We start from the raw sequence: 21,525 nt of genomic DNA, 5'->3' as shown, positions 1-21,525 counted from the left end.
GCCTGTAGACTTCCTATATATGACCAATGCCTGAAACTTACTGTCTTTTGAATAAAAACAGAACTTCAAGCTTCTGAAAAGGGGCTCCTGACTTTAAGAAGCACTTGAAATGTTTTTTTTTTCCGGTATCTTCTTTGACTTTGATTTCAAGCATCTCATAGAGTTTAGGATAAATAATTGTTTAGATGTGTCAACATTCATAAATAGAATGTGTGAATATTTCATAACTTGTCTGGATAATCACCAAGACGTTTCCCATCTCTATGGCAGAGATCTTGAAAGACAGCGCAGAGATTCTTTTCCTGGGAGTGACCACTTTTCAGGAGTAATTAACATGGATCCAGTTCTGGGTACTTTGTGATGACAATCCTTTGAAAACAGTGTGACTGCTTTTACAGATAAAGGAGCTGACACTTGGAATAAATAAAGTTACCCTGTCTATACTGTTACATAGTCTCCTCTCCTTTAATCCCAACCCCCATCCCCAAAACACACATATATAGAAGCCGCTTGATTTACTTGGGATACTTTTGTTAGTTTGTTTCTTAACAGATGTACTTCTGCTAATCTATCAGCTGGCTGAGGACAAAGCGCCTAAAGCACTTGTCCTCCACCACTCACTCAGAGTGCAGCAAAGTCAAGATCCATGGTCACAAATACACTACAGTTCCCAATTAAGGTGCTTAAAGCAAACACATCATCATCACCAAACACCTTTTTAGAAATGCAGACTATGGTCCCTATCCTGGAGTAAATTTGCAGAATAAGATCCAATACAAATGACACCCAGAAATTTGTGTTTTAATAAGTCCTTCTAATTCCGATGCACACTAATGTCTGAGAACCATCTCTGTAGGTGAAAGGATATAACAGTTTTTTAATAAAAACAGAATGGTTGACTCAGCATGGAGCTTAATAAAACCATTTGTTTGATTTGCTGTGTGATTAGGTTTATACAATATCCTATCCACCCCAAAATGAAAAATTCATGTAAAAATCTTCTAGTGTGGTTGATTCCATTTTGAAAAAGAAATTCAAAGCAATTTAACTAGTCTTTCAATCAATCTGATCATAAATGAATACTTTTATAATCAATAAGAAGAATTCTGTGAAGAAAAGCCCACTGGTTCACCTGGAGAATCAGACACAAAAGTTTCATTTAAGAAGATCTATTCTTTTCATGGGAGCAGACATGAGCTGGGTCCTAAGGCTTAACACCAACATATTTCCTAGAGGCTCCCCTGAGGTTTGAGTTGGTCTGACAGCAGTAAACTAGAACCAGGGACTGGGGCATTCTAATAATTACAGATAGACTTACATCATTTTCCTAAGAGTTAGCATGACTTCAACTCCAAAATCAAATCCACTAGCATGAGAAATTAAGCAGCATTTTGTTGTTTAGGGACAAACTACTGTGACACATTGAGAGAACTGCTATTTAAGATTTAAGAATAACTTCATCTTTCATTATAGTCTATCGACGCGCAAATGCGTCTCAGTGATTGGTGCTACAAAATTTAGCAAAATATATAGATTTCTAAATTTTTTTCTAAGTAACACCTTCTCTACTGCCTGTTATTGAGTCTTTAAAATAGCTAAAAAAATTCTTTCTAACTAAATTTTATGTAATTATAGCTATATATTTTACAAGGTTCTTTGAGAATATAATAGAATGGCTGAAGCTGTTTCAATGTGTGATCTATTTAGGATTAAAAGAAAAAAATCCTCAGAAATCTTCATATATTACATAGAAACATCTACATATTATAAACAGTGGTTTATTAGATATAGTGTCTTCATTCTTTAGTTGCCCTCCTAGAAAATCCAGAATTGCCATATTGTTAGGTTTGTGTTATTTTCCCTTTTCCTAACATTATCATTTTACTTTTTGATGGATTAAAGAACACATTAACAGCATGGAAAATTTAGCAATAAGAGCCCGAATTCAATTTGGATTGAGAAGCAAAGTTGGGAAATTGAATCAGATACTCAACCCTCCCTACATACAATGTAACATCTTCCTTACATGGTGTGGCAGGGCCACAACATCACTTCATGGCCATCTCTACCATGAATCCGACCAGCTGGTTGTATATCATCATCCTTTCAGCTTCTTGATAGAAATCCTCTATTGCAGTATCGTCAGTTCAATAAACCACCTATTTCAAAGCAAATCGTCTCTTTCACTTGTTCATTGTGCATAAGGTTTTATTCTATTTATTTCTCATTTTGCTTATTGTATACTGTTCTCTGTCTCCAAGCTTATTTTTCTTCTTTAGAAGAATGTCTGGTCAAAACAAAGCAAAAATTAGATGCAATCAAGCTGAGCAGGCGTTTCCTCCCCTACCTGTCACTGGCAGCTTCCAATGGCAGATAGTGAAAACCCAAAGTCAAAGCACTTAACTAAATGGAAACAAATTTCCAGAGAATGGATATTTTTAACGTAGAAGCAAAGGCCTTAGTTTTATACTGACAACAAGAATGAGGATGTAAATTTGTGGACATGTATTGCATGCATGCATTCAGGGCTTACAACATCATACAATCCTTTTCTGTATCTCTACTTTTCACTGATAATGTGTATTTGAAGGAAGGGGTATGAATTGAGAAAGCGTATAGTTTACTGGAGTCCTTCTGCTTGGGTAGCTGCCAGGACAACTTTCAAAATATTTCAAAACAGCTGCCAGCATGTAAAGATTTTAACCGACAGAACAGAGTAATGAATCCGAATCACTAATGAGAGAATAAACTTATATTTTGCTTAAGATTCTTAGGGAACACCAAGATAAGCAGATCCTATATTTGCAAACCAACCTTCTGAAATAATGTATATGTAAGGATATTATACGGAAACAGATAGAACATAAATACCAAGGTAAGCTAATGTGTACATCTTCTTTGAGTATGTTTCTGTCTTTGTGTTTTAGCAAACAGTTTCTGGAGGGCAGGGGTCATATTAATTCTAAATATAAGTAATTGAAAGCTTTGTAATTAAATAATAATTAATAATTAAAGAGGTGGTATTGTTTGAGGTTGAATGTGCTCATTTAACTGGTTTAACAGTATAGCATCCAATTTAACAGTATAGCATCCAACCAGACAGGCTTCAGAGTGTGCAGTTTCTTTTGTGATAGTTTAGTGCCTTGGGCTTTGGGGGTGGGGGGAACTCTCCAAGAAAGGAAGGGAAAACAGCCCTACACATTTGCAGGCCAACTAACTATTCTGCAAAATAACTAGTGGCTAGCAAGACACTCCCAGCCTCACCGCCTCACCGTGTCATGAAATTGGTACTGAAACAATTAAAGAGGTGGTATTGTTTGTCTACAAACACATAACTTGTTGTTGATTGTACAAAAAGACCTTAAAAGAAACACTAATTTTTACAACAATTCTTCCCACCCCCCTTTGGATAAAGAGGGTTTTTCTTTCTCTCCTGTTTTACTTGGTACATGGAGACTGCTTCAGCATCAGACAGATACAGTTAGAAATATTGCATGACACTGCTGGTGCCCACTATCCCCAAGTCTGAGACACTCATTGGAAGCCTCCCTTACCTGGTCTGCTTAGCTACAGGTGGCTACATCAGCACCAGTGCCTCCCATGGACCAACTATGCAGACAGAAGCGGTTATATAGAAAACCACTGTTTGCTGAGGAATTCAGTATTAACCTCATTCCTTAGTCTTTCACTGGGTTTCTTTGGTTACAGCATTGCTGGCCTTTACCCAGGCAGAAATGCTCTAAAATATCCCTGCCCTCTCTAGAATGAGCATGAAGTCTCTGTCTCAGTAGAAAGCCTGCACAGAGCCAAGGGCTAGTATATGAGATCCTTTCAGACTTTGTCTAAAGGACGACAAGGTAAGGAGGCCAGAGCTTTGGGCTGAGTGAGGGCTGAGGTCCCTCTGTAGGGGTCCTTAAGAGGCTGTTTTCCCACCAGCCCCCGCCCCTCACTGCGCGCTCAACCCGGGTCTAAGCAGTTAGGTGATGCGTTTAATGTCTAGTCCTTCTGCATGAAAATGACCCGGAAGCGTGAAGTCAGGACCTTGCTTCGGTCTTCAACTAACTCGTGGGCTCCTTCGCACAAGCCACAGATGCTCATTACGATTCTTTTTACGTGCAACATGTGGGGGACGAAGCAGTTTCATATCTCCTGGTATTATCTGCCGTCCAAAGCATTTTCTTTGAGAGGAAAATGGAAACGCAGCTGCGCCGTAGGCTCGGCCAGCGAGAGCCAAGGCTCCCCCCCCCCCCACCCCCGCCCTCAGTCTCCCTGTGACTGCTGGGCGCTGAGGCTCCTTCCGAAAGCCACTTGAGTTGGGGACGCCCAGAGGTTGCCCTGGCAGGAGCGGGATAGGGCCTGGCGAGGATTCGCCTTTGTCCAGCTCCTCTAGTTTCCAGAATCATCAGGGTGGGAGGGACAACAGCATGGGGCTGTTGCAGGGAGGGCATCTGGCTCCTAGATCCTGTGCGGAGTTGTCCTGCTGGGGAGCCTCTGTCACTCTACCCTGGGCAACTTCAGGCCTATGGGTCCTGTCTTGCTGGATCCTGATGGCCGGCAGCTTCCCAGGCTCAAAGGGTTAAGCAGGTGCCTGGCCGGGAGAAGCGCGATTGGCCCTGGGTCAGGGCGGCGCGGTGGTCACAGCTAAAACTTGGGTTTGTTTGGAGGGCACAGCGACTGTCCTAGCCCTTCAGCTGCAGTACCCAGGCCCTGACTTGTGCGGGATGGGAAGGAGAGTACCAGAATAGGGAACCACCACTGCCACCTCCTCCTCCTCCTCCTCCTCCTCCTCCTCCTCCTCCTCCTCCTCCTCCTCCTCCTCCGCCTCCTCCTCCACCTCGTCCTCCACCTCCACCTCCACCTCGTCCTCCACCACCCAGCAGCAGCAGCAGCAGCAGCAGCAGCAGCAGCCAGCAGCGGCCGCCGCTGCCGCCAGCGCCACAGCAGCTAAACTGGGCAGGGGCTTTGAGTGCGGGACACTAGCAGAGCCCAAGTCCTGCATCCCTCAAAGGTTGCATCCGCCTGCATCTCGCATCTCCGCTCCCGCTCACTAGCCAGAAGACAGGAAAAAAGTGGGCAACCCGGGTCCTGGGGAAGGATAGAGGGAGGTGACCAACTCCCATGCCCCCCACCCCCAGCTCAGTGAAACCCAATGCAAGTCTCATTAAAAAGACGCATCTAAACTGCAAGGATGCCTCTTCACCCCCTAATGAAAGGCGGGCGTAACAATGTGAAGTAACTGGAAGGCGCGAGGAAATAAATGCACGTGTTTTCTCTTTTTGTTTCCTTGGTGGTTGGAATTCGCAGAGTTCGTTTCAATTGTGGCTACTAATTTATTCGTTTCCTCGGTCAAAGGGGGCGTTAAGAGGTGGATCACTAGTGCAAACTAGGATCTAGCTGGACCGAGACCCCCACCTCACAAGTTTCCCAAGACCAACTCTTCCGCCCACCAGGAGCGGGAAGAGCCCTTTCTTTTAAGCGGCCCAAACTCTCCATTGTACAAAAGCGCCAAGTCCCCCCCCCCCCCGCCTCCCCCCCTTCCGCCTTTGCAAACCACCTCTTCTAGATAAGTATCAAGTTCTCCAGGAACCCAACTTGCGCTTGGCCACACTCGCTCTGCTTAATGTGGAGAGTAGTGTCAATGAAGGGTCCAGGCTGAAACAGGAGGCTCTGACGCCCCATTCCTACACCCGCAGGCTGGAATCCTGGTTTCTGGCAGCCTCCGAAGGCTGTAGCCAGCCCGGATGGTGGTTATTTCTCCAGAGAAAGGAGGAGAAAGAGCGCACCACAGTCTTGCACTTTGGGTCGGAAGTGCAGTGTGTGTGTGTGTGTGTGTGTGTGTGTGTGTGTGTGTGTGTGTGTGTGCAGAAGAGGGAGGGAAAAATGCACCCTCCACTGCCCGTTATTCCCTTGCACCGGCCAAGTGCTCGCCAAGCCTCCCGGTGCATCCTTCCTCCTCCACCCCCTCCCCTTCTCTCAGCTGGGCTCGCGCGGCACTGCTGGAGCAGCCAGTGAAAGCAACATCCTGGAAAGAGGGGGGAGCAACAGTGCCCCCCAAAAGGGAGAAAAGGCCCCACCCTGACACGTTTTGCTGTTTGCAAGTCCCTCGCAACCCACCCCCCCCCGCACCTCCTCCTCGCCACCCCCCCCCCCACCTCAGCCCGCTGCGCGCACATCAAAGCGCCTCTCCGCCGCGCACAGTGGCCGCGGCTCACTAATGGGATTGCAGGCTGGTGCCTGGCTCCGCTGCTGCCGCCGCCGCTCGCGCCGCTGCTGCTGCCGCCACCCGAACCCGAGCCCGAGCCCCCGCCAGCCCGAGCCCAGAGCAGCCGCGCCTGGGGCTCCAAGCCGCGGCGATGATCCGAATCTTTCCGGATTTCAGCGTGCAGGTGACGGCCGCGGCGGCCGGCGGGGCAGCCGCTGGGGTACCGGCCGGTGCGGGCATGGGGAGGGCCGGCGCCGCGGCCAACGGCACCCCGCAGAACGTCCAGGGCATCACCTCCTACCAGCAGCGGTGAGTAGTCCCGCCCGAGCTGGGATAGTGTCCCCGCCTCGGGTACTGGGGTGGGACTCACTTTGCTCTTGTTTTGTGCCTTACAACACACATGCACCTCGTCAGGGCTTACTTTGCCTGCCCCTGTGCTATAGAAGGAGGGGTGGGGGAGGATACACAATCCGAATTGAAAGGCACTCTAGTGCACTGGCGAAGTGAAGTCATCCTTTGCCCTCTGCCAGGCCCCGAACGTTGAGCCTCAGCCCGAGTAGCCAGAGAGTTCCAGTCAAGTCTGAGACGCTGCAGAAGATGCTTTTGCAAAGTTTGGGTTTCCTGTCCCCTTCCAGCAAAATGTTCTCAGTGCCTCCGCGGGTGCGAATCCGCGCTGACGGACAGCCAGGGGAGCAATTGATCATCGGAGGCTGATTGATCACTTGTTTTCAAATAGGATAGAAACGATTTTCATGTGCAGAGATAGACTTGTGTTTCTACCTAATAGTGAGATCGTGTCACCTGTTACTACAGGGAAATACAACGTGAAATCCAAATCTCTTAGGCGCTGTTAACTATCTTAAACGCATTATAATGCAAATGGATGAGATTCCAGATACAAGTTAGGAAGCAAATCTTACAAAAGTTATGCTTGGTGGTGAAAAGGAAGTTTTAATATAGTATTTGTTTGTAGTTTTCTAAAGATATTTTCTATATTCAAAATAATTGTCATTAAAACACCGTGCATCCTTTGATTGAGTTAGGAAATAAAAAGAAATTTACCATCAACAGCCTTCTAACCCTAAAGTTTTCCCTTTAAGGATAACTTTCAATGCTCTAAGATTTTATTGAAAATGTGATCCACAAAATCGCTATGAGAAAAACTAACATTGTAATAAAAAAGGTAAACTCTCCATTCACGAGGCTCTATTTTATGGTAGATGGAAGAAAAAAAAAAAGAACACATGAGAGTGTGAAATTAAATATTTGTGTTTCCCAGATTGTACACGATTAAACATCTGAGAGATTTGCCAATGGCATTTAACTTAAAATATACATAATGCATAATTCAAATTCCCATTTTACCTCATCTTTGAAACTTCATTGATTTGAGAACCTTTGGTTTGAAACAACAGTATTTAAACTGCAAAGGTTACAGTAATCTGTCATTGCTATATTTTGTGCCTTCTAACCAATGGCCCAGTGACCAGATTTTGCCCAACACAGTATTTTCCAAGTTCATGTAGTTGCAAATATTCTGTAGAAGACTTCATTACATGCTCTGCTTATTGTCAAAAGTTTTAAAAAGAGGTCATGGAAATAACTCTAAAGGGGGGTAATCTTTGTCAGATTTTTTTATTAAATTATTTTAGCCATGTTTTACTCAAGCGATTACAAGAACCTTTAACAACAACAACAAAAAAGAGATCTGGTCATCTTTCAAACGCAGAACACCAGTAAAGAATTCAGTTTTCCCTTTTTATGGTTGAGGTATGTTTTTTTTTTCTTTTATAAAACATTTAAATGACAATAGAATCTGGCGGTCATTTTAACTAGGAAGTGTAGGCAACAGTGACAATAGTGTGGTCTGTAAGGAAGAGATTCAAGGGTCAGAAATGTCACATGGCTTTGGACAATTCCAGAAACCTCCAGGAACTTGAGCTGACTCATAAGGTGTAAATTGGGCATAAGGAGCTGTCATGAATCTCCTGCTTGTAGGTTGTCTCCCCCCCCACCCCCTTCAGCATTGGCATTGTCCTTTAGAAAAAGATGCTCTTGGGGTTCAGGAGCATCCAGGGGTAGTCATCTCCCCCACCTCACCCCAAGCACCTGCCTCAACACTTCCCTTTAAGGATTCCTTTTGGGATTCAGGCCACTTGTTAAACCTCAACCCGCTGCTCTTCTAAAGACAGGGGTGGGAAAAAAAAAAAAAAAAACAAAAACCAAAACAACAACAAAAATCCAACAACAAAACACCAAACCCTCTAAACTTTCCCCCTTGGGGTGAATTATGCCTGCCTTTGATTTAAATGTTCTCTCATACTGACAAGGGAAGATGATAGTATTGACATGAAATTTTCTTTGGTGTTGTTACTCAGATCTCATGACACCTGTTACTGTCTTTAATTTTAGTTAATTTGGGGGCAGAAGAGTTGGGCAAGAAGATTATTGGCAGGTGTTGGAGGTAAGGTCTAAGCCAGGAGTCTCCTTTCACAGTTCATCAGCACTGGGAGTCACCAGGACTAGCGTCAGGGCTCTGAGGGGGTAGACTTAATTTTCACCTGGAGACCTGGACGGTTTGCTAAAGTGAATTGTGAAATAACGTCTAAAAATTTTAAAGTACTTTTGGGGATCTGATGAGGGGTGACAGGAGTGGTTTTTTAAGCAGTGTTTTAAGCCTGTTAAGAGAGCACAAAATTCTTTTATTTGTCACCTCAGGGCAGAATAGCCCTGGACTGTCTCCTGAAACCAGAACTTCCAACTGGTTAACTCTCCTCTTCATTGCTAGCCCCCATTTGTCTTGTAGGCAACACTCATCATTGCTCGGATTCATTTTCCAACCCCTCTCTCCTACCTGTAGAGCCTACTAACTACTCCAGAGTCTTCAATAGCGGGAAGATGTTGCAGTTCTGTCACCACACTTAAGCATCCAGTGACGTTCTGAATCCCCTCCCTACTTTACTGGAAGGGTAGTACATAAAGAGACACCCACTGAGCACCCCCACCCCAACTTTAAAGCAGAAGGCAAAGCTTCACTCACGAATGTTTCCCATCAGACTCTTCCATTTGTTCAACGCGGAACAGTCTTGGGTGTCTGTCTTGCCTGCTTAATACAGAACTGGCTCTAGTCTGCAAAAGGAGCTGTCCCCATTCTGTAGAGTGGCATAGTGGATAAAATCACTGCCCAGGGGTTCTCCGGGTAACAGAATTCCATCTGGTGCTGCACTGAGAAGCCATTTCTCTAGGCCTCCATGGGCAGTTTAATGGGGAGGTGACTGGACTAGATTCCAGAGGCCAGCAATCCAGTCCCAGGAACCGAGACCTGGCTCTCTCTGCAAAGGCATTTGTATGTAACAGCGTCTCAGCGCTTGGGGATTGGCCTATGAACCCTGGGGTCTGCATATCTGTACGGGCGTGAAAAATGCAGATGTTCTGGCTCTGGCTCTTGGCTGAGGGCGCCAGAGTCACAAGGTGCAGGTCCTGCATCCGTGCTCAGAGGCTCAGGGCAGTTGGGCCTGCTGGCCTGGGTCAGCTCAAGACTCATCACCTCACGCTTTTATTTCCACTGTCCCTGAAGACAGTCAGTCCAGCCCACTCTCCTGGCATTCTAATCCCCACTCTCTCTTTTCTGCAGGCTGACATACTCTAGAGAAGGGAAGTGTTTGAAACTGCAACTGAGTGGCGTTGTTGCGCCAGCAGCCAAGCTTTCCAGTCCCCAAAAGAGAGAGAGAGAGAGGGCGGGAGAGAGAGGGAGGGAGGGAGGGAAGGAAGGAAGGAAGGAAGGAAGGAAGGAAGGAGAGAGAGAGAGAGAGAGAGAGAGAGAGAGAGAGAGAGAAGCGAGCGCAGAGGCAGGGGCTCACATAGAGAGGGGGTGGGGGAGAAGCGAAGGGGGAGGGGGAAGGGGGTGTGTATCAGCTTGCAGGAGAAGAGAGAGCTCTGGAGCAAAGCAACTGGAAAATGCCCAGAAATACTTTCCCAGTGGTCAAGCTGGGACCCCCCCGCGTGTCCTCCCTCTCCGGGTCCCTCCACTCTTAGCCCCCCCCCGCCGGCCCCTGCGGGGGAGGGTGTGCTCCCCACCTGCCCGCCGACCGAGCCCGGTGGCTGCGGCGAGGGGGGCTTGCGGCCGCGCGCCGGCCCGAGCACCCGGAGGCCCCGGCCGGGTTGCCCGCGGGACCGCGCGGCCGCCTCCCCCGCCGCCCGCCCCTCCTCCGCCGCCGCCCGCGCCGGCCGCCTGTCTCCGCGCCGGGCATGTCTCGGGAGCCGGGGCGGCCCGGGCCGCGGGCGCTGTGCGGCGCATGGACGGAGGCGGCCGGCGAGCAGAGGGAGGACCAGGCGCGGGCGGCCGAGGAGGCGGCGAGCTGCGGCGGGGAGCACTCCGGGCGCGAGGGGACGTCCGGCCGCCGGCGACGCTCGGGCCCCACTACTTTCCCGTAGCCTCCCAGGCTCAGCAGCGCGGCCGCCGCCACCGTCGCCGCCACGGCCACGGCCACGGCCACGGCCGCCGCCCGCCGGGGGCCCCCGAGCGCCGCGCACGCCCGCACTCTCTCCCGCCAGCCCACGCACACGCACACCCCCGCCCTCCCCACGCCCCCCGCCCCGGGAGGGGGGAGCGAGGCAAAAAGTAAGAGAGGAAAAAAAAATTGCAGGAAGATGGCGCCCACCAAGCCCAGCTTTCAGCAGGATCCTTCCAGGCGAGAACGGTAACACTTTTCTGTTTATTGAACCTGCCGCCCGCGCCCGGCTCCCCCGCCGCTGCCGCCCCGGGGAGGGCGGGCTCGCTTCCCTCCGCAGCCCGCCTCGGGGACCCGGCCCCGCCGGTCCCGGGGGCGGGGGGCTGCGCTGCCCGGTCCCAGCGCATTGTCCGCCCGCGGCGGCTGCGGCAGCGAGCGGGCTCTGGCGGCGGCGGCGGGCGGCGAGCAAGTCGCACCTCCTGAGCTCGGCGAATGGAGTGACTCACTGATGGAAAAAAAAAGGAGGGAAAAAAAAAGCAAAAGAAAGAGAGAGAGAGAAAAAAAATAAGATTAATAAAAAAGAGAGAGAAAGACAAACAACCCCAAAAGAGAAGGCGCTGTGTGTGCCGGGAGCCGCGGGAGGGAGGGTGGGGGCCGGGGATCCCCGCCGCCGCAGGTCCCGCCGCAGCTGCTCTCTAGGAAGGGAGTGAGCTGGGGAGGGGGAGGGGAGGGGGAGGAGGCCGGGGCGGGAGGCGAGCGCAGGGCTCGAGGGGCCGTCTCCGAGCTGTTAGGCCGGGCGGGCGCAGCCAGGCGCGCCGCCTCCCGCTGCCGCTGCCCCGAGCCCAACAACTTGTGGGTCCCCGGCTCTGCCCTCCACTCTCGCCCTCCTCTTCTCTCCAACCCCTCTCCATGAAAAAAAAAAAAAAATACATTAAGAGAGAAAGAAAAAGAAAGAAGAAACCCCTTAAGTCTAAAATGAGCAAACAAACAGCAAGATCCAAAATATGTCAGTGGTCTGAGCATCTCTACCCGGTTAGTTACTGTTTGGGGAATCTGTGTTTGAAAAAGTTCCTGGTGAGAATTGCATATCCAGGCAAGGGGCTCACTGGAGCATATCTGTCTGAAGTTAGTTAAACTACTAGAGCCAAAGGGAAAGGGAGTTTGTGTTCAAAACATCCCTAACCATCCTACGTGAACAGCATTGTTAGGTTTCAGAGTGACTGAACCCCGCCCCCCAGCTCCAGTGTGCTTCCCTCCCGCTGTCCATCCAGCCTACTTTGTTTAGAAGCCTATTTGTTATTAATTGACAGCGTTAATGACATTAATTGCGTATAGCATATCGGTTTGAGCAAAGTGAATATCTCTTTCTGTCTCCAAGAGGAAAAGGCTCAGTAGGAAGTATGAAATGTTACCCATTGATTCGAGAAGAAAACAAATACAGAGTTGTGCACCCCCCACCCAGCAAGTGGTTACTTTCCTCACTGGCTTAGGAGAACTTGAAAAGAAGCCGAGAGAAGTGCTTAGATGCAAGACTCAGTTATCACATGGATAGTTTTATTTTTGATACAGCATAGCTTTAGTGTATCAAACGAAGATGGAAAGACACTCAGAGAACTGTTCATTTAAAAACCTGCCGTTTTGGTAGTGTTCTTTCTTTCTTTCTTTTTTTTTTTCTGCTATGCATTATTTTCATTTAAAAAAAAGACAGCAGCAGAATGATTAGGATTAAGCAAACGGCTTTAAAAAGTAGACACATAGGCTATTTATTCTGAAGTCTTAGATAATTCCATGAAAGCCCATGTACTGGAGAAGTCATGTACCATCTAGTTTTAAAAGATGTTAAATGCTGTGCCCATCAACGGTTACTTTGAAACTAGAAAATCACACATCTGAAGATAGCTGAAAAGGAACATCTAGTTCTTCATATTTTGTGTCTCATGAAGAATTAACATCTTAAACATTTTACCCTTGTAGATACAGACATCTATTCTCAGATCATTGTGCAAAGCTTTGAATGATGACTTTTATTTAATAAGGTGATAAATACTTTGAAATCAGTTTACAGTTGGCCCCATGCCCCTCTTTCCTCCCCTTCTTCTCTCCTTTCCTCCCTCCTTCCTTTCCTTCCTCCCTTTCTTTCCTCCTACTTACTTTCTTCCCTTTCAGCTGGTAGCAAATGCATTTACTGGGATTGCCCCAGTAATCTCTCTAGCTGAGGCCTATTTGTGTGCCATTTTGGGAATTTCTCTGAGATAGGAATCTTGAAGATAGAATTAATTTCTAGAGGAAACTTCATAGCCTGTGCATGAGTGCGCTCTTTATCACCTGTCTCCATTTGGCATTCGAGGAAGGTAAATCAAAGTGTGCGATTTGTTATTCTGCTCCACTTGAGAGCTGAACTAAATAACACTTGGTCTGAAATTCTGATTGAAGTTGTAGGAGGATATACTGTATTTAATTTAATGCCCTTTAATAGCATCTTCTTGTTCTGCTTGGATGCTGTCATTTTAAAGGTTGGATCTAAGAAACTTTAACCTGTAGGGCGAGGGAGGGGTAATACGTTGGTAGGAGACAGAAGGGACATTATAGAAGAGAGGAAGGAAGAAGTTATAAACTCTTTGAAACAGCAATAACCACAAACTTGGTTCATTATCCAAACAGTTCTTTTATGCCCCGAGGATTCACTCTGTTACCAGGGTTTTAAATGCTCCTAATACGGTTAGGTGTAAAAGTCACACGTATAAGTTGTTTTCATTTTGTAATGAGAAATGAGAAGTCAGATGGTTTGTTTAAAAGGAAGTTGTCTTCCATAGAGCCTTCTTTCAACTAAGTTAGTCATTCCACCTTGGTTTGTACTTTGCCCTGGAACTGGCTGGTTACTATTATTTCTCTGCAGTAGCAGCTGAAGACAAATATGTTGATGAATGATGTGTCTCCCCCCCCCACCCTTACACTCCCTCCCCCGCCATGGACACATTTTTTAAGTTTTTCGTTTCATTTAAAGAGTGGTTCCTGACTTACTGGTCCCACAGTTTATGAACATTTTCCTGCTTTTCAGCTCTGTCCACCATCAAAACCAAGGAAAAGGTGTCATTTGCATTTATCAAGTGTATGCCCCGAATATAATAGCATGCAAAGACTCTGTCTTTACATCATGTGCAGAGAAGCTTGTTAATGTATTTAATGACAGTTAGCAGTCCTTGAAGGTCTCTGAATCATACATACAGAGAATGTGGCTCTAGGGCTTGAAAGAGTAAGTTGAAAACCTTGTGTATGTACACTTGTTTGATTTTCTTTAAACTCTAATAGGCTGCAAATTATATAGCACTGCCGCAGAGTTGTTCCGCTCTATGGACCTATAACCAAGAAAATTAGAGAGCAGTGTCAAGCGTGTGCTGTGCCCATGCTGGTTTGCAAGGCATTAAAAGGTAGAGGTGGTGGCTGGCACTTTTCCTAAGGTATCCTTACAGCACTAGCTTAAACAGTGATAAATGATGATATGCGTTGTCTAACTCTTGCTTATATATATAAATAGCTCCACAAGATTGCTTAAATGATAATCGAAAATATGAAATAGGATGGCCTTCATATTACAAGGCCAAGGGTCTACAAATGGAAAAAACTGAAATAATGAAATATTTCCAAGGCAACAGGCTGTCAACAAGAACTGTAATGCATGGGCATATCATAGATCCACCAGAGAGGATATTAGATGGTGGGGCTCCAGAGTCAGGAGTTACAATGACCTGTGTTGCACAGGACCCTCCCACATCACAGAATGCTTTCTGATTCCCAATTTCTGATTTATGAATTGAGAGATATAAAAAGATATTGCAAGGGTCCACTGTGCCATTCATTAGATTTGATTTTTTTTATGACACGTTAACTGGAATTAAACATCATTTAATACTTTTTAAAAATCAAAATTTACATGAGTTCTTTTTTCTCAATTTGTGATATTCTGTGAGTGAAGTTTTTTGGGGTGTATTACATACTGTAGTATGTAATATACATATGTTCAGGAATAAAAATATATGATGGTCCATTTTCAAGACAAAGATGCCTTAGGTAGCTTTAGAGTTACAAGTTGCAGACAGCAAGCAGTTATGAGCCCGTGCCCTAACAGCCAGTGTGTGCTTGTAGAAGCCTCCTAACCACCTCCATTCAAACTAGAAATTGAGCACAGAGTGGAAAATTACTAGCAGCCAAACTTACCGAATGGCTTGCTGATGTGACAAAGTTCATGCATCTGGAAGGTCCCTAAACAAACAGGATCTTGGGGGAAGGATGAACCAGCAGGAAAGTCGTTGTTGTTGAGAGATGTGGACATAGGTAGGGAGGTGAGAAGAAGGAGCATCTCATAAGAAGAGAATTCAGGTTTGGTGTCGTTCAGAAAGATCATATACCCCTATACTGATAGACAATGGAGAGTCAGGGGAGAGCCCTTCATACTAGGGGTTAAATGCTTGCTGTAATAGCCATGGCTGTAGCTGCTCACCAGACACCTGATCCTGCAAGACCAACATTGAAAATTTAACCCCACTGCCCTACAAGTCTCCAAGTCCATTCTTTTGATGTGGGCAGGGGTGATTGTTCCCACACTCTATATAGTATGACTTTTTTTTTTTTTTTTGTCTAGAAGTTATACATAATTAACATCTTTTTTGGTAATAAATCAGAATTGCATTGCCCTTTAAATATAACCCACAGATTAGGACAGTTTGATAGGTTTAGAGTTTTGATCTTGCCTTGGCATCCTTCTTCACAGCAGTTGTCTGTAGCAAAGCGGTTTTATGAGAGTGCTGAAATTTCAGTGACCTCTTTGATTCCCTGCTCAAGATCTTAGACTGGGACTCACTGTCATGCTATAATCTCATTTGTTTACATCAGGACTGTTTCCCAGGGCCCCTTCTCTGTTGTGAGGTTTTTCTATGACCAGAGATGTGTGTGTGTGTGTGTGCGCGCGCGTGCCCGTGCGCGCGCATGCTAAGAAGCAGCCATGAGTGGGTATATAGAGGATTGTATGGAAGCGGTCATTTATAATACTGGGCGCTTCACATGTGGGAGTATCTATAGAAACAACACACAGAGTTTCAGAATTACTGCTAGTAATGTTTTCCCTTATAAACGCCCTCAAGTGCTCTAATATTAATAGTGACCCCAATGTGAACCTTGCTATAATTTTGCTTTTCTGCAGAATGCTTTTCTACAGAATGCTGCTAAATTTAAGGGACATTAAACACACAGGATATAGTGGCTAGCCACTCACCCCTTGTACATGGCCACTTTCCCTACATTGTAGCAGTTAATTGTTTTGATTGATTTTTGAAAGTTCTGCATTACCTTTGGCTTCAACAGTAACTCCTGGTGTTTTATACACATGCCTGTGTATATTAAAATATATGCTGAAAATTTTAATAGGTTGGTTGAGCAAATATTACTCTCTGACTTTTAAATCCTCCCATGGTTGCATGTGCTGAAAATTTAAATCTATCATTAGGTAAGAACTTCTACATTCATGAGAAAATTCAGTTGTTTGCATTTATGATGTCAACATTGTCACAGCAAATAGTGGCCTTTTTCTTTCTTCTCATTGGGCAGCATAATAAACCAACTGTAACCAAATGGTGTTTTTACTGCGCTGGGCATCATTAGCATAAACAGGATGTTTGTACTATCAAGTTTGATCGACCCTTACATAGTTAGAATAATCTGTAGTAATATTTGTAATACCACAGTGCATAAGTGGGGCATGGCTTACTAAGATTAGAGTGACTGCTGGTGTCTCTGAAATGCCAGGGGCAGTGACAACATTGAAGAGCACTTGGTCTTATTGTCTGTATACATTTGTAAGTCACAGAGTCTTGGTAAATTAAATGGAATACCATACACTCTTTCATATAAAAGTCACGAGGAACAAGAAGAAAATGACATGTTATTGTGGATCCTGGAGCTCCTGACCCCAGATGACAAGTATTGGTTGATTCTTTCACCATCTTAACTTACTGAGCCTCCACCATAGGATTGGCGACTGGAGCTATATAACACATCCCGCAGAAGCAGTCTCTCTGGTTAGAGAGTTGCCCTGATTTTAGATGTGCAAAGCATTAGCGTCAGAAGCCATCCCTTTCTAAGAGTCAGTAGTGCAGAATTCAGAGTGACAAGGCCTTCTATATTTTTTTATTTCACATTTTCTCCTCATGTTAGTTGAGTATTCTAGCATAGTAGGCATCCGCTTTGTAAAATATTATAATTAGTGACTGTGAAGTGTTCTTGGAGGAAATAAAAAGATACATAAATATAAGTGTGTTTATAGTAATTTTCAGCAGAAGATGTTTTGACCAGTGTAGAGCTAGGTTCCAAGGGGGGCAGTAATGTATATCACTGGGCACTGTCCTTATTCAGACCCTGCTCTGCTCATGTCACAATGCCTTTTCTTAGGTTTCCTTAACCCTTTTAAGGAAGTGTTAGCACCTTTACTTAGGGGATAGCAGCTTCCTTTCCTATGGAAAGTGACAGAAATGGAGATTAAATTGGGGTTTGTCTGTGATGCAGACTGGGGCAACTTGCTGTAGAAATGTCACACCACTATGGGAAGCCTGTGGCTTTGACCCTCCTAAAGCTGAAGATTTCTGAGCCAAAGGCAAAAGGCTCCTGTGGCAGACTGTGATCTTGCTGTTTCTTGAGCCTTCATCAGGTGTTTGGAGAATAGCAAGAGTGCAGTGCGTATGGAGTGAGTGGGAGGAGCAGTCAGTGTTTCCAGTGTCCCTTCCTTGCTCTTTAGCCTTTGAGTCCCTTTGTAGGCAAGCACCACAGCAGCACATGCTTTACTCAAGATTTTAGCTGACTCATTTTCCAGGATCCGGCTTCTGGTAGACACACCCTAGGGTTCAGAGTCTCTGTCCACTTTTGTCTCAAGATTAAATAGATTCAGGTTGATTTTGGTATTAAAAAAAAAACCTCAGAAAGTTTTCTGAATAACTTTGTTAACTGTATTTGAGGGTATTATCATTTGACATATATAAGGATCTTCTATATGAATTGGCCTCTGCATAGGTACTAGGCATTATAGTGTCAGCAAGCATTTTGAAGAACCTGTTATTAAACAGCTACTCTTCTGGGGGCTTTTTATGTATTTCCTCATTTAATTAAAATAAACTACCATGGGTACGTAATTGATAGGTTATTATTTCTTTTGAATGTGTGTATGATATAGAGTGTGTGTGTATGTGCATACACATGTTAATGCATGTAAGGGTAGGCATGTACATGTAAAGGTCAGAGGGCAACCCAAGGTGTTCAACCTCAGTTTTCACCTTGTATGAGGCAGAGCCTCTTGTTTGCCGTTGCCTTCCCCAGGCGAGCTGGCCTTCAGGCGTCTGTAGATACTTCTGTCTTCCCTCTTATCTTGTAGGAGGCGGACTGAGATTGCAGGCTTTTATGTAGGTTCTGGGGATCTGAACTCAGGAGCACATGCTTATGTAGCAAGTGCTTTATCGACTGATCCAGCTTCCCAACCTGGTAGGCTGTTATTGAGTTCTTCCTTACACACTACACGGGCACATATGTGCACACACAAGGACACATAGACATACAGACACATAGTTGGGATATCTTTTGTAGCATTTTTATTTCTCTCTTCCAGGGATCTATGTGGTTGGTTGGGATTATACCAGTTTTTGACTAAAGCTATGTTTAGAGAGCTTTACAGTGTCAAGCTTCAGGCTGGCTCACTGCTGAGTGTACGTAGGGTGAGGGTAGCTGACAACCAGGTATGTTTATCTTTATTTATTTATTTTTTGGATAAGTGCTATTAACCAGATAGGGTTTAACATGGGTAGCAGAACTGTGAACAGATTAGGTAAGCAGTACTTGAGTATTTGTGGTTGATGAAGGCAAGTATTTTGTTGTGGGCCTTAATTAGGTATTCCTTTTTACAATCAGCAATTTGTTTACACAGAAATGCTGCCTGATAAAGTATCGGTAGGAATTCATTTAGAGAGAGCTACAGACACATAGAAGATCAAAAGCAGACGTCAGTGAGAAGCACAAGTGAACTGCAGGCTGCAGGACTCAGATCAGTTTCAAAGAAATCACCTCCGACTCCGAGTCCAGTATTTCATCATCAGCGCCAAAGCTGAAACAAAACTCAGGGCCCTGACATGGGCATCCAGCACACAGTGTAGGAATGTAACAGATCTCCGTGTCACGTACTGCGAAGTGTAGTTTCATGGTATTTTAATACTTCTTCATGGGACCCCAGAATCATACAGTACCACATCCAATCTAATGTCAGATTTGTATAAATAGATTTATAGGATGATCTCACTGTAAAGAAAAGGCCAATGTTGGATGGAATCAACCGGAGGGGATGAGCTCACAGTCTCCCAAGTCTATGAGGTTTTTTTGTTTGTTTGTTTGGGTTTTTTTTTGAGACTGCAGAAGAGGATGCTGATTCAAAACTTCAGCACTATGTTCAGAGGGACTATAGTAGTTGGTGGGGGCAACTGGAATAATCAAAACTGTTTTCAGACCCTCTCTTTCTTTGGCCCTGGAAAACATAGAAATTAATGCATAAGGATATTTTCATAGTTAACATGTATTATGTTGAGCGAAGGCACATTTTTTTCCATAAAAATAATTCACTCCTTAGAATCTGCTTCTGAAAACAAATACATTCTATTCACATATGGATGGAATTTTTACTGTGCTGGATTTAATACATGCTATATACAGTTTATATATTAATATGTTGAGTATTAAATAGGTATAAAATAGATAGCAGATATAGGGTTTGTCTACTTCTACCCAAATTGCAAAATAAAGTTACAAAGATATCCTGAGTGAATTATAAATGTCTTACTTTAGATTGAGTTTAATTTAAATATATGCAGTGGATTGGTGATTCTTCTTTTCCTTTTTCTTTTTTGTTTTCCTAGTACTGTGAGGAAAAGTAGGCTCATCTTTTTTTTTTTTTTTTTTTTGCACATTTTTATTGTTCTGTGTAAATGTAATTTGTTAATCCTGTGAAATTTGTCATAGATAAATTTGCTTGGATTATCTTGTCACCACCGTATCTGCATCCTTTTGTTCATTGCTTATTCATAATTTAACAGTCTGGCAGTGAGCCTTTTTGGGATGCTCACAAAAGATATATGACCTCAACCAGCTGCTACTATAACCTGCAGAATGCACAGCAAGACATTAGGAGTGTGAGGATTCCTCTACTGATTAAAGTGCTCTTCATTTGAACAGTCTGTTCCTAAGAATCTTGTGCTACCCGCAGTCCTGATTTTTTTTTTTTCATTCCCAACAAAATTAGTCCTAACAATTGAATCTTCATTTGATATGAATTTTTTTCACATTCACCAGAGGAAGTTAATTCCTTGAGTGCTGTCACTCCTTAAGAACTAAATACTTACATATCTTTTATTATTTGGGGGAGTGGCAAGTTATCTTTAAATAGTTTGATTGCTCAAAAAAAGGAAAGACTGGAAGAGGTCTATCATGTCCTAATCTTCACATCAATAGTTGGTTTAATCCTGTTTGTGTGGTTTGTATTCTAAATTCTCCATATTAGGTAGTAAGTGGGAGACATTAAAAAGGAAATGTTGCTTGAAGTACAACCACAGTTTTAGGTTTTCATTATTCTGAATTAGTTTAGCATATAAATCTCCCTCCCTTCCACCTCTCTCTCTGTCCCCCCTCCCTCCCCTTCTTTTCTCCCTCTCTTCTTCCCTCTTTCCTCTCTTCCCCCTTTCTCTCTGTTTCCCCATCCCTCCCTCCCTCCCTCCCTCTCCCTCCCTCCCTCTCCCTCCCTCCCTCCCTCCCTCCCTCCCTCCCTCCCTCCCTCAATCAGCAGATCAGTTTGTGAGTAATGGTTACTTTTTGCCTGTCTTCTGTGCAGGCATATGATTATGGTTCAAAATAATTCATTGCTAATCCATGCAGTATTGCTTCATCTCCATCACTCTGCTCTGTGATTAGAGCCTGAGGCCCACTGCCTCTCTTCCCACCCTGATTTTCTTTAACTGCAACCCTTGTTTTAATATAGTTCTGTGCTCGGCGCTCTCCGACCAGCACCTCTCCATTCCTCATATATATCGATTGCTGTAGATTAATATTTATTTGAAGCTATTTTTCAGACTTTGTGAAAAATGTATTCATCTCTTAAGGCGAATCTTCATGTAAAGGGAAGGGAGAGGGAGGAGGGGGAAGTGGGGTAGCTCAGGTATGAGATGCCTTCTAGAAGATCCATTCAGGATTCTCTGCTGTAGGCAACACTTTTTCTTTTTAAAACAAATCAGGAAGTTTGGTTTCCTTGAGAAACCAATGAAACAACAACATTAGGGATTTAGTTCTGCCTGTGACAGATCCATGGTGGCCTTCTGTCCTGATGCATACCTTACCCATCCTGTCTCCACACTATTCATTGATCAGCTTACACTGAATATTTTTAGACAGAGACACAAAACTGTCATTTTTTTTCCCCCGAGCATCAGAATTTGCCAATTTTGCCAGAAGGTCATCTCACAGATTTTAGAAAGACTTGGTCTCAGATCTCAGTGGTCCCGCGTTCCTTTTCATAATTACTTTCGTCTCATTGTAGCCGTGCGTTTGAAAGTGTAGGTCAATGAGGATGATTGCATTCAGAATTTCATGATCTGTGTAGTGGAACAAATTGAAAGCAAAGCCTGTATCAATCACTCTGAAGGGAGGGTTAATTGTTACGGCTTCTCAAGCCTCTGGACAGATAAACCAGTAATGAAATACTTAGTGCTCTGATATGTGAATGCTAAAGGATGAAACAATGGTCCAGAGGCAGGCTGGAGAGATAACCAAAGGCAAAGAGAAAAGACGCCCGCCCATATG

At 44.8% G+C, this 21,525-nt stretch overlaps 1 protein-coding gene across 6 annotated transcripts in view; it reads left to right on the top strand.

Moving 5' to 3' along the window:
• The first annotated feature begins 6,279 nt into the window (after positions 1–6,279).
• Positions 6,280–21,525, top strand: part of Npas3 (neuronal PAS domain protein 3) — an 807,361-nt gene continuing 792,115 nt past the window's right edge. For 3 of the 6 annotated variants that reach the window (XM_034514128.2, XM_034514127.2, XM_034514126.2), the window contains exon 1: positions 6,280–6,511. In XM_034514128.2, the coding sequence (XP_034370019.1) occupies positions 6,354–6,511 (158 nt within the window). In that variant the 5' untranslated portion in view covers positions 6,280–6,353. Of the gene's footprint in view, positions 6,512–10,791; positions 10,903–21,525 lie in introns of those variants that run through there. The other 3 variants (XM_076941869.1, XM_076941871.1, XM_076941870.1) reach the window with 3 other exon arrangements.

The sequence above is a fragment of the Arvicanthis niloticus genome, chromosome 11, assembly GCF_011762505.2.
Source record: "Arvicanthis niloticus isolate mArvNil1 chromosome 11, mArvNil1.pat.X, whole genome shotgun sequence".
Lineage (NCBI taxonomy): Eukaryota > Metazoa > Chordata > Mammalia > Rodentia > Muridae > Arvicanthis > Arvicanthis niloticus.
Note: the sequence above shows the minus strand (reverse complement) of the source record. Positions and strands in the feature narration are given on the sequence as shown.